The 14283-nt window shown below is 30.4% G+C and overlaps 1 protein-coding gene across 1 annotated transcript; it reads left to right on the top strand.

Annotated features, from left to right (window-relative positions):
* The first annotated feature begins 1725 nt into the window (after window positions 1–1725).
* Window positions 1726–7259, top strand: LOC107443786 (zinc finger protein 271-like). The gene has a single exon (XM_016057775.3). The coding sequence runs from the start codon at window positions 3844–3846 to the stop codon at window positions 5305–5307; it is 1464 nt and encodes a 487-aa protein (XP_015913261.1). The 5' UTR covers window positions 1726–3843; the 3' UTR covers window positions 5308–7259.
* The last annotated feature ends 7024 nt before the right edge of the window (window positions 7260–14283 follow it).

The raw sequence follows: 14283 nt of genomic DNA, 5'->3' as shown, positions 1-14283 counted from the left end.
AGATATCTTTTCATTATTCTCATAATAATTTATTATAACTAATAGTTAATTTAGCTTTTTGAATCATTTTTGTATAAAAATTGTTTCTGATCTTGTTTGTTTCATTTTGGAATATTTGGATTTGAAAAAAAATTTTTTTTACTATACCTAGTTTGCAAAGATAACAATATTGTAGATTTACTAGAAGGAATAGTAGGTAGCTTTAAATATGGAGTCTATTTTTCAATAACTAGTATTGATAAATTCTTGAACATTTAAAAACATTTCTGAAATGCGTTTTTTAATTTTGATTGTTTATCACCTTATTGCATTTTTTTTTAAAATTAGAATTAATACAAGTTTTATATATATTGAAATAGGTTAAAGGTCAAAATACTTTCATTTGTTGAGAAAATATTCAAATTATTTTTCATTAAAGAGTGTTTAAATCATCAAAAGCATATTAGTCTAAAAATTGTGTAAGTGCCACAATTTTGTATATGTAAAGATTATACCAATAATGTAAATTACTTGCCTTATCAGTTCTAGATAGATCATTAAAATATTTTATTGTTACTTCGAATAAATCAGGTTGAAAAAAACTCGTCTAGAGCAGAGATTCTGTAGGAAATTTTTAACCAAATTCTGAGGCATAAACAAAGTATTATTCTGAAATAAATTATTTACTACTGCATATTTACAGAGCTCATTCTAGGCAGAAAAAAAGGGCAGGGTACAAAAGTTTAAAAAAAGGTCATTATTATTTTAAAAAAGCAATAATTTCTTTTTATGGGCTTTACACATTCTATAAAAAAACATTGTCAATTTTAGTAAAGGAATTTTTTTTTACTTTACTAAACATAGCAAAACATAAAAAGGAAAAATATTAAGAAAAGGGAAAATATCGTAGTACATTCCTATACAACTGAAAAAAGGAGGAGAGGGAAGGGAGAAGGGCTAAAGGCATGAAACCGGTCTCTCCCCAGATGGCGTATTCGAGTGTTGCGATCGCGAATATTCTATAACTATATATTATACAGTTCTGTGCATATTCTGAATTCTTATTTATTCATTGGAATGACGAAAGCAATGCTGATTTCACTTTAATTTGTAATGAATTGAAGACAGAAAAAATTATTTCACCGTAATACACACAATCTGTAACAGCAAGTAATCATGAGATTGGAAGTTATGTTGTTGGTAATAGAAAGTTAAAAATTATTGAGAAATTGTTCTTCAAATGCTTCTGCTTCAATGCTTGGCATGTTCTGGTTAGTTTTTTCAAGAAGTTCTACCTTTTCCTTAGGGAAATTTTGCTTCTTATTTGCTGCTAATAAAATGACGCCCGTCATTGCCAATGGCTTTGTGGGAATTAATGTCCGATATTTTCAGTCTCCCGCTAGATGGCGTACTCGAGCGTTGCGATCGCGAATACCAATTCAATAGTACAGTCANCACGACAAAAGAGCTGTGAGAACCGAGGCTTGAGACTATTTATTGTGTCGTTTTGCGTTTTCAATTTTATTTTGCAAGGGTCACGGCGCTTATCTATTTTTTCGAGTGACTGTATATAAGACATAACTTGATTCCATCTTGAGGTACCTTTTGCTAGATGAAGGTTGACATAGTCGATATTAAATCCTCCCATAATAAATAAGCCATAACAAATATGCACACGAACACAGGCGATTTAACTAATAGAAAAAGTCGCCTGGTCGATTGAAAAAGGAAACCCATTTAGTAGCCACCAGAAAGATAGGACCTTTACTTCCTTTTTTCGGGTTCCTTATATCTGTGATGAAAACAAAATCGATTCTTTTTCTAAAGCGAATTTGATAAATCGATTAACACAATGAGTTGATTAAAATGTCGATTCTTTCGTTAAGGTAGGAAAGATAGGCAACCGGAAACGTTGACAACTCTCGCAACAATAAATGCACATTGTTTGTGTTATTAAAATTCTTTGCTGAAAACTATTTGAAATAATACTATCTTGCTTAAACGGAAGAAGACTTTTGCAACATATGAGTAAAGAAAGGTTGAATGATATTGTCTTTGATTTGTACTTCACTTAATGTGCTATTTGAATTTAGAAGATTTATTCCTACCTGGGGATGAGATGTAATAAAACTCTAATTTTTAAAGTTTATAAGACTGCGTATCCAAAATCCTTATTAATGTAAAGTGAATTGCACTTATAGTTATGGAAAATCTATAGAATATGCTTTAAAAAGCTTATTTCCATGCAGGAATGATAAAATAACATTTTCTTCGTGCTGACAGCAAATAAAATTCAAGCTGTGGGTGCCTAAATGTTAAGAAGAAAAAAAAATTGTATTCTGTCCGATTCATATTATTAATAATCTATTCATGCAGTGTGTGTTAAATGCTTCCTGGCAAAAAGAGATATTATTATTGAAGGCAATGCCTTTCTGTTTTGGCAATAACATTCTTTGTTGTTAACACTGAGAAAATATAAATTATTTGCAGTTTATGCAATTTAAAATTTGTAAATAAAATTAAATTTTCTTGACCTTCTCATATGTATATTTATCTAGAGGAGCATGCATTTATCGTGTATGATAAAACATTGATACAAAAATAAATGAAATCTAATTTGATAATTTCATGTCCACAATAGTAAAGTAGCAATACTGTTTATTCATATTAATTTTTGTAAGAAGTTTTTCTAATAACATTAATTTTGCAGTGTGTCTAAGAATGCATTGATTCAGAGTGTATTAATTTTAAAAGAATCTTTTACATAAAGCGGTTCATTGTTTCTGCAGTTTTTTGTGTAAAAAAACATAAAATGAAATTATATAATTTAGTTTTGTATGTATGGTAAAATAAAAATATTCTTAAAGTAATGTTTGTAGGAAAAAAAATTGCATCTCAATATAATATAAATTAACCTTTTCACAGATCACCTATTATTAAATCATATTCTTGTTATAAAGTAATCACATTTCTACAGTATTTTATTTTGCTTATTTAAAAAAATTTAATCAAAGTAAGTGATTTGATACATTGTGGTCATTTTTGTAATATGTGCTATTGAAGGCCTCTTTGTGCTATTAAATAAATTACTTTTGTTGTGAAAATTAGTTTGAATTATTGCCAATTATTTTCAATTAATTGCTATTATTTTTCCATTATCTAAATTATAGCTATTTGTATCAAACAAAAAAGAAAGAAAAAGCAAAATTTTTATTTTAAACAGAAAAATCTATATTTTATCTAATATTTGTGTATCTTCTGTTTGAATATCATTGCAAATTGGATTTATGTCTTCATTTCTTGCAGCCTATTTATAATTGTTATTCTGGTGACCTAACTCAACTGAACAAAATTTATCTACCCTTGTGATTCTTGCTATAGTGACACATGCAAAATTGCTTAAAAACAAGATTTTGCAAAGTATTCTGATAGTGTAGTGATTTAATTTTTAAAGCTTACAAAGAGAGACCCATAGTTAATACAGGTCATATAAACAAACAAAAGTCTTATTTCTTGCATTTCAGGTAATTAGAATTTTTCTTCAAACTATTCACACTGCTAAGAGTCGTTATTTGTACAGTTAGAGCAAATAAAGTTTTTCCCAAAAAAGTAAACATATAGGTTTTTTCATCCTGTATCATAACCTTATTCTTGTAATATATGTAACTAGATTTTTTTCAAAAAGAAGTAGTCTGACTAAACACTGCAAAATTCATACTGGTGAGAAATCCTATTCTTGTAGTATATGTAATAGGAGATTTTCACAAAGAGATCTTCTGTCTAAATAAACACAATCGTGTTCATATGGGTGAGAAGCCTTATTTTTGTAGTATTTGTAATAGGAGTTTCTCTTAAAAAAGTAAAATGACTGAACACATTTCTGTTCATACTGGTGAGAGACCTTATTCTTGTAATGTATGCAATAAGAGTTATGCACAAAGAGGTCAACTGACTGTACACAGTCGTGTTCATACTGGTGAGAAGCCTTATTCTTGTAATCTATGTAATAAGAGTTTTTCTGTTAGAGGTTATCTATATAAGCACATTCGTGTTCATACTGGCGAGAAACCTTATTCTTGTAGTATATGTAATAAGAGATTTTCAAATGGATCTAGTTTGACTCAACATAGTCGTGTTCATACTGGTGAAAAACCTTATTCTTGTAGTATATGCAATAAGAGATTTTCTAGTAGATCTTATTTTAATGAACATAGTCGTGTTCATACTGGTGAAAAACCTTATTCTTGTGGTATATGTAATAAGAGATTTTTAATGAGAAGAAGTTTGACTCTGCATAGTCATATTCATACTGGTGAAAAACATTATTCTTGTAGCGTATGTAACAAGAGTTTTTCACGAGAATGTCTACTGACTTTACACAATCGTGTTCATACCGGTGAGACACCTTATTCTTGTAGTGTATGTAATAAGAGTTTTACACAAAAAAGTATACTGACTGAACACAGTCGTGTTCATACTGGAGAGAAGCCTTATTCTTGTACTTCTTGTAATAAGAGTTTCTCACAAAAAAGTACACTGAATGAACACATTCGTGTTCATACTGGCGAGAAACCTTATCCCTGTAGTATATGTAATAAGAGATTTTCTCAAAGAGTTAATCTTTCTAAGCACAGTCTAGTTCATACTGGTATGAAACCTTATTCTTGTAATGTATGTAATAAGAGTTTTGCACAAAGAGGTCAACTTATTGTACACAGTCGAGTTCATACTAATGAGAAACCTTATTCTTGTAGTATATGTAGTAAGAGATTTTCAAGTAGAGATTATGTGACTCAACATAGTTCTGTTCATACTGGTGAAAAACCTTATTCTTGTCGTATATGTAATAAGAGATTTTCAATACGATCTAATTTGACTGAACATAGTCGTGTTCATACTGGTGAAAAACATTATTCTTGTAGTATATGTAATAGGAGATTTTTAAATGGATCTAATTTGACTCAACATTATCGTGTTCATACTGGTGAAAAACCTTATTCTTGTAGTGTATGTAATAAGAGTTTTTCACGAGGAGGTCTACTGACTGAACATAGCCGTGTTCATACTGGTGAGAAACCTTATTCTTGTCATATATGTAATAAGAGTTTTTCTTATAAAAGTTGTTTGTCTCAACACAGTCGTGTTCATACTGGGGAGAAACCTTTTTCTTGTAGTATATGTAATAGTAGTTTCTCACAAAAAAGTACTCTGACTTTACACAATCGTGTTCATACTGGTGAGAAGCCTTATTCTTGTAGTATATGTAATAAGAGTTTTTCACAGAGAAGTAAACTGACTAGACACGGTCATGTTCATACTGGAGTATAGACCTTATTCTTGTAATATATGTTATAAGAGTTTTTGACTAATAGTTATTCTAAGTAAGCACACTTGTGCTCATACTGGAGAGAAACCTTTTCTTGCAAAAAGACTTTTTCAAGGGTGGTTTATCTAACTCATCACATTCATGTAGTACACACTGCTTCAGAAGTATTTTATTTCTCTTAGGTCAGGTTCCATCAAACTTTTCGTAGCTGGTTAAAAACATCATTCTTATAATATACATGTAAGAGATTTTTTCTTCATAAATCTGATGTTTGTGTTTGCACTGGTTAGAAACTTTTTTGTTGTGCCTTAACGTAATAAGAGTTTTTGTAGCTTGACTAAATACAGTGTTGTCCTGCTAGGGACACAGCATATCTTTGAAGTATGTGATCAAGTATTTTTTTTTTTTAAATAATACTGATTTAAATATTTACACATGTTTATACTGGTTGAGTAACCCTATTCTTTTAGCGTCTGTAATAAGTGTCTCTCAACAAGAGCTAATCGTAGTTTTGTAGACCCTGCTAAGAAACCTTATTTTTGTCGCACTTGTCAGAAGAATTTTTCTAATCGCATTCTGATTCATACCGGCACGCTTAATTTTGCAGCACGAGTAAAAATAGACTGACTAAAGACAGACCATTTCTCACTGAGGATAAACTTTCTTGTTTCCATTGTAAGTAAAAAGTTTCACAGAAGTGTCATTAGACTTAACACAATTTAATAAAGCTGAAAAGTTTTTTTTTCCTTTTAAAATATTATAAATTGCAGTTTTCATTGCATTTTTCTGTTTTTATACATATGCGATGTCTGTAAAATAAGCTCCAGTATTGAAAAGTTGTGGATTGAAATACATTCTTATAAACACATCTTAGTAGAAGTTGTAACCTTGAATACTGGATAACATTACTTTATTTACCACCAGTTATGCTTAACCAAAATATAAATTGTTTTTTATTCTCTCAGCATTAGAATCCTGAGTTGTAGGTAATATTTTTTTTAATTAAAAGAAGAAAAAACTTCAATAGCAACTTTTAATTAAAATTACATGAAACATCTTTTATTTAATGAATCTTTTTTAGCACATGCTGTACAATTACAAATGTTTTCATTTCTTTCAGTTACAAAATATTTTATGTTATAATCAGAGCGAAGTAAGTTTTCTTAGTTTTGAAGTCAATTTGGTTTAATTGCAAGTATGAAACATATAGATAAAGTAGTATAAATTGTTTCGTAAAATAATTTTTTTGTATTTAAATCTATACTTTTTTTAAGCTTTCATCATTTTATAAATCTTATATTTATGTTACCCATGTATAATGTAATGTATATAATGATAATTTTTTAAATGATTACTACTTATTATAAATTTTGTTAATCACATTTGAATGTCTTAGATTGTATAATTAACCAAACTTTTGAAAAATAATACAAAAGATCACTCTAATTATTAAAATATCGAAATTACTAAACTATTATTAAGGTTTTTTTTTTTTTTAAATTCTAAAAACAATATTTTGCTAATTTATTATGTTAAATAATGAAATATGCAAATAATTTTAATATGTCATTAGTACTAACTTTTCAGTTCATGGATATTCATGATATAATTATCTCATTTTGAGATGTTCATGTATGTATAAGTGTGCAACTAAGATATTTATTTATAGTCCTTTTCTTATAATGGTTCGGTGCAATTTAAATGTCTTGTCTATTGTATGTTTTTGTATATGGTTAAAAAAAATGCACTTTATTTAATATTAAACTTTGTTTATAACATTATGGTTGAAGAAATTAATTTAAAAAAAACTTGCTTAAGCCATTCTTTAAAATTTTCTTATACCTTTGGAATTTTTTTTAAAAAGCAAAATAGGATTGCATCTATTATAATCATGTTCATGTGGAGAGAATTATTCTTGTATTTCATGAAAAAATAAAAATGTTCAGCATTTTTAGCAAGCATGTTCCTAATGCTGAAAATCCTAATTTTTAGCACTCTAGATTTAATATTGTATTTTATGTCACATGCTGATTATGCAGCATTACGAGGGTTGCTATTTATATTTCTGGCCTAATAATGAAAAAACAAATATGTAGGATCGAAATTGGTTTTATTGTTTTTCAAAATATTCTCCATGATGATCAATACACTTTTGCATGCGTTTGAACCAATTTTCAAAGCACTTTTTCCAGTCCGATTGAGGTAACTCCAAAACATGCGTTTTGAATGAATGCATCAACCGCTTCTTCGGGGGTCGAAAATCGTTGTCCACGTAATTTATTTTTGATGTGTGGGAATAAGAAGTCATTGGGTGCCAAAGCAGGGCTGTACGGCGGATAACCCATCAGTTCGATCTTTCGTTCCGTCAGAAATGCCTTTGTTTGAGTCGATGTGTGAGAGCTCGCATTGTCATGATGAAGAATGATTCGCCTGTTCTTCTGCTTTTTTCGAATTTCTCCGATGACTTCTGGCAAACAAATGGTCGTGTACCATTCAGAATTGACCGTCCTGCGTTGCTCTAACGCCACTGTTGCCACATGACCGTTAATGCCGAAGAAACAGGCAATCATTTGTTTCGATGTGCTTCTTCCTCGAACAACTTTTGTTGGTTTTGCCTCGTCTTGGAAGACCCATACAGTTGATTGCTGTTTTGTTTCCGGCTCATATGCATAGATCCATGATTCGTCACCTGTGTAGATGTTATACACAGCCTTTGATGTACCTTGAACGTATTTTTCCAACATTTCCTTGCACCAATCGACACGAGCCTTTTTTTGAGCGTTTGTCAGATTATGCGGGATCCAACGCGAACAAATTTTTTTTACGCTCAAATGTTCATGCAATATTTTATTGATGCTAGTCATACTAATGTCCAAAGACGCCTCTATCTCACGGTATGTCACATGACGATCTTGCTTTATCAGTTCACGCACAGCATCGATCTTTTCTGGCACAACAACGGATTTTGGACGACCTGCACGGGATTCGTCCTGGATCGAACATCGACCACGATTAAATTCGTTATACCAATTTTTTACAGTGCTGTAGGATGGCGCTTTATCGCTGAATAAAGAATTAAGTTCATCGAAGCACTCTTGTCTTGACAATCCACGTCGAAAGTTATGAAAAATAATGGCACGAAAATGTTCACGATTCAATTCCATTTTTTGAAAGAGAAGAACTTTTCAATTTACTGTCAACAACACAAATGAAGCTATAATGGTAAATCGTCTGCTGAATTTATGTTTAAAAATATCAAACTTTCGATTAAAATCGTCTGCGGTCGCCTAGCAACACTTACTGTTGCCAAGGCCAGAAATATAAATAGCAACCCTCGTATGAGATCAATTCATCAGGCTGGTTAATCTCAGTTTTGTTACGTGTATTATTAATTATTTTTTCAGAATAGTATTCTAGTAGTTCACATAATGTGCGCGATTTAGTATTGTACTTAATGCCACATAAGATTACTCATCATTATGAAAAGTTGAATCTGTATGGTTGAGAATTTTAACAATCGTAGCTGAGTGAATGCCGTACTTTAAATCAGTTTGGATGTTTAAAGAACGATGTTTAAAGTTTGTGCCATCTAGTTAAGGACTTCTACTTTCAATATATATTATAATAGTTTTTCTATCTATGTTACCGATTGTTATAGGTTTTCCAGAAAAGGGACCATTCTTCTGATTTTTCATTTTCTGAGTAATTATTTGTCAAACAATTTGATAGAAAAATAAAGCCCCATGCTTCGTAAATCTGAGAACAGAACTACGGTTGATAAGTACAAAAATGTAATTATCTTTTAAATATAAAAAAAATTTAAGTAAAATAATTCTTTATTGTTAGGCCAAAAAGAATCGACACTAAGACGTAGAATTTTATGAAACATGTGTTTTAAGTATGAGTAAGATTTGATGAAATAAATTCAAGGCATTGTTAATTAATGGAAAGAGGTGTTATTATCAAGCTAGGCATACATATTTTGGAGTATATTTATTGTACTCAAATATTATTACGCAATGATCAGAAAAAAATGAGCATAATAGGAAAGTGCACGTCCCTCCTCTCAGTTAGCCCTGTCCTCTCAGGCTTACTCCATCTCGTATAAAACGATCAATGTTTGATTGCAGCTGATATATTTAAGTTTTGAAAACTGTACTTCATGAAAGTTTATTCACAATGAGTTGTTGCTTGTTGCATTTAAGAAAGTTGCATTGCTGTGCAATTTTAATTCTGTTCACCACTGTTAATTTTTTCTGCACTACGATTATGATAACAATGAAAAGCTATTATAAATTCGTATTTATATAGCTAAATTAGTTATCTACGATAAATCAAATATATAATCGATTTTTTTTCTCTCTCTCTAGCATTTGTGTTGCTTATTCGCTTCATCGGTTCTTTATTGTATCAATTATTACAAAAAATGGCATTATAAAAATTGTAAAATTTTAAGGGGAAATTTTTTTAAGTTAAAATTTTCATTCTATTCAAATGTAACTTTAGAATTATACAATGCAGTTTTTATTATACAGTATATTCGCCCTTGCGTTACATGGAGAGGTAAACGACCAATACCTCACACGGTTAGTCTAACGGCAAGGGGACCCATAATCCGTCTACCACTGAGAATATTTTACGGCTGCGCTATCGTTGGAATTCGAACCCGATTCACCTTATTGGAAAACGAACGCTCTATCTCGTGAGAAATCACGGCTCATGCATGTGTCCTTTAGTGGATTAAGATTTTTATGTGTGTAAATCGTCAAAATGTTCTTTTCCTTTCAAAAAAAAAATTGTTTTCTCTTCTGCTGCCTATAATAATTACTACTTTATAGCACTCCCCTTTACAGGAGAATCTGATGGAAGAAAAAAAAGTTATAACATAAACAACATCTCTCTGCATCTGTCCACAAGACAAAGAATACATAATGATATGCTCTTATATATTCTTTGTGCAGGAGATCCCATTTCGACCCTAAGTCATTACTCACAAAATTTATACAAATATGAAACTTCTTTTATTACGGGTGTCAACAGTGATTTTTAACTACTTAAAATTTTGCAAAATTTTTTCTTTTTTACATTTTTCTCATATTAGGTAGGATTAAGAATATAATGTAGTTCCACGACGCGTAGAGTAATACGACTTTCGGGCTTGTAGAGAGACAAATGTCGACTCTCCGAAAATGCCAGTGGGACACCTGCAAGTGTGGGTATCTCGATCCTGATTGGTTGCTAAAATGTGGCATTTGCTTACGTTAGCAACTGTTCTTTCCATTTTATTTCGAGTAAGCCAAGCCCATAAAGTATCAATCATTTTAAGTCACACATTCTAAATTCCTTTACAAAGATTTAAATTCTTTCACTATATATTTAAACAGAGACTTAACACAAAGACAGACACGAAGTCATGTGGAACATAAACAAACGAATTATGCATCGAAGTTGCCAGATAGACAAAAACAAAAATATATCACGGTTGCAATAAAATACATTTAAAAATGAAAGTTAAATAAAAGAAGTTAGACGAGAAAGAATTATATTTCGATGTGCGATACGGCTCTGCATACAATTAACTTATCGTTAATTAACATTCTAACTTATGAAGAGAAACTTAACTTTAATACGTCATTTTGCTGATAGAGATCAGCTAGCGCTGACGTCACATGCAGGGCCGTAACTACGCCGGGGCACCGCCCCGCCGTGGCCCCGACGGTCAAGGGGGCCCCATATGAAGAGACCACATCATGTTTTTTCGAAATACAGTACTCTAATTATATATATGTAGGAAAGAAATTGTGTAAAGATAGAGTTGCTGAATTTTTTATTTTTAATTACGTACCTACTATAACATAAAAGAAAGGGTAAAAAACGGTATAACAGCTTTTCGCGAATTATTTCCCTTTCTCATAAGAACAAACACGCTTTGCAGAGAAGGGGAAAGGCCACAGCTGCATGTAGTTGATTGTTAACACTTTCTGTACATTGCACTTCTGGTTTACATTGTTTCCTCTACTATCTAGCGTCAGACCCAGTGGCGTACCAACCAGGGGGACGCAGAGGGCCCCTCTAAAATTTAAGTTTTGGGCAAACGATGCGTTTCGCCCCTCCTGAAATTTAGACACTCACAAAAATAAAGTAAAATCGGTAATTTAAAAAAAAAAAAATCAATTTTGAAGCTATTTTTGAAATAAGAAAACTTTATATTCCACTAACATTTATGTGCTTGGCTCTTCTGATATTTAGTTATTCGCCGAGACGAAGTCCATTAAAATAGGTAATTTTAGAGAAGAAGAAAAAAAAACTATTCTTTCTCAGCTTTGAAGTTATACATCAAGTAGGAAACTTTATTTTGTTATGGGCGATTAATGTGTTTTTTGACTTTTGGAAAAGTAAAGTGGAAGTGGAAAAAATATTTTAATTCCAATTTTCACTCTATTTTCTTCCGAAATAGTAATGAGGGGGCAAACATAGTGTTTCGCCCCTTTTGAAATTTCAAAGTGCTAAAGAATAATAGAAATTGGTAACTAAAAAAATTTCATCTTTGAATCTATTTTCCAAATAGAAAACTTTATTTTCTTCTGAAATAAAAGTGAGGGGGGTGGGGAATTTGCTTCTCATCTTCTGAAATTTAGACATTAACATTAATAGAATAAAATCAAGTAAAGTAGGAAATTTTAGACGAAGAAAATTGTTTTGTTTCATAACTTCGACGATATTTTCCAAATAGAAAACGTAATTCTCCTCTTAAATTATAGTAAGGGGATAGGAAACTTTATTTTCTTCTGAGATAAAGTAAGGGGGGCTAAAATGTGTTTTGTATCATCTGAAATTTAGACATTTGAAATAATAAAGTCTAGTAATTTCTGTTTTTTTAAAAAAAAAACTTTGAATCTATTTTCCAAAAAGAAAATTTTATTTTCCCCTTAATTTAAAGTGAGGGGGCGAAGAATATACTTCGCCCCTTCTGAAATTCAGACATTCGCAGGAATTAAGTCAAGTAAAATTTATATTTAACTCTTATTTTCGACTTTAAAGCTATTTTCCAAATCGAAAACTTTATTTTCCTCTGAAATTTAATTGAGATGGAAGATAATGTGCGCCACCCCTTCTGAAAATTTGACATTCGCTACAATAAAGTAAAGTAGAATTGAGAATTCTAGAAAAAGAAACTACTTTTTTTTCCAATTTACTAGCTATTTTCCAAATTGAAGTCGAAATTCCCCCCCCCCCACAAGAAAAATACTTCGGTTTTGTTTCAATTTTTTTTTACATATTACAACTTTTAATTTATTAAAAAAAATTTAAAACTAAAACACGAAAAGAGAAGAGGAGCACATCACCAAAAAACATAACAAGTGTTTAGAAAACTAAAATAAGTACAACTGTTTTGCATCCTGAAAAATGCAGCATACACTGAGACTAATAGATATATTTTAAAGCATCTTTTGACTGTGGGTGGTATGAAGGTGTTAAAATCTTCATACCACCCACAGAGTTGACCCACAGTTATCTGACTCCTCAAAAAATAGCTATCTCCTTTTACACCATGGAAAAATGACCTTTTGCTTCTTTAAATTGCCTTAATCATTTTTATGACCCTGGGCTCTTTTGTGCTTTTATAAAATGTCATATATTTACAGTACCATCTATATGTCCCTTAAGTTGTCTTAAACTAGCAATTATCTAGATGTTCTAGGAAAACAGATGTAAGCTTTTATAAGGGATCCAAGGGGGTGACTCTTGTTCACATTTACTTAGGTCATTTTGTCAAGAGATTTTTTCTGAGACAAACGTAAAACGTTCCAGTTAAATTCCAGTTTTTAACTCATTTAATTGCGTCATTTAAATTAATCCTTTTTAATTCAGATATAAATTTTCTGTTAGCTTTCATTTTATTCAATTTTTGAAATTAAAATTTAACTTTAATTAAGAGTTATTGAAATTGCTTGCAACTTCCTTTTTTTTAAACATAAATCGTGATATCAATAATTCCCATTCTTAATAAAAATTTTCGTTGGAAAATAAAAAAAACCAAATGTAAATTTATTTATAAGGAGGTAAGTAAATGTTTGCATTAACCCAATTAATACATTTAAATTTTATATTTATATACTGTTCGAATTCTTTTATAAGAATGGTAACATAAAAATTGTTTTTTTATGTTCGTATATAAAATTTAATTTGTATAGTAAATATTTTAATTGATAATTTTACTGTTTATTGTGTGCATGGATTTTGTTCTTATTTTATATTTTTCAAATTATTAAGACCTTTAAATTTTTTAAGTTGGAACTTCGAATTTTTAGGGTTTTTAACAACTTTGTTTTCATTAAAAAATAAAATGCAATCTTCATTTTATATAAAAAAAAATCATATTTAATTTAATAAAAAAGCTATGAACATCAGCTTAGAAATCCGTAGCAATTAAAATTCATTTCCATGACAAACCATTAAAAATAATTTATTTTTAATTAACAAATATGCTTTGACTTTTTCTCATTTTCTTTCATAAAAAAAACTATTACTCTTTGTCATAATTTTGTCACATATGATTACATGGCCTCATGAATACATTCAAGAACGCCAAATATTCAAGAACGATACCTGTCCATATTGGAGTAAGGCAACTTTGTTTTTGTTAATCGATGTATAAAGAGAAAAAATTTCTGAATATTTTTTCAATTAGGACTTTTTAAAATGTGGGCACGTGTGCCGATCGAATAAAAAGTCTATAATTTCCTTCAGTTTTCATAACGCGATCAAAAACTTTTAGATTAGAAACTAAAAAAGTAATTTTCATTTTTATAATGGTTTTGTCTTGAAAAGACTTTCTTAACGATATAGTAACCGAATTAAAGAGGTTTATAAAATTGGTATTTTATGATTAGCATTATATTTAGGAAGAGAGGGGGGGGGGAAGGAGGCTACTGTGGACATGGGGGACAGGAGTAGACAGCATGAATATTTTCCCC

The sequence above is a fragment of the Parasteatoda tepidariorum genome, chromosome 3 (genome assembly GCF_043381705.1).
Source record: "Parasteatoda tepidariorum isolate YZ-2023 chromosome 3, CAS_Ptep_4.0, whole genome shotgun sequence".
In the NCBI taxonomy this organism is placed as follows: domain Eukaryota; kingdom Metazoa; phylum Arthropoda; class Arachnida; order Araneae; family Theridiidae; genus Parasteatoda; species Parasteatoda tepidariorum.
Note: the sequence above shows the minus strand (reverse complement) of the source record. Positions and strands in the feature narration are given on the sequence as shown.

Excerpts from the sequence above, each read along its gene's own strand:
- LOC107443786 (XM_016057775.3), top strand. The coding sequence starts at position 3,844 with ATGACTGAACACATTTCTGTTCATACTGGTGAGAGACCTTATTCTTGT.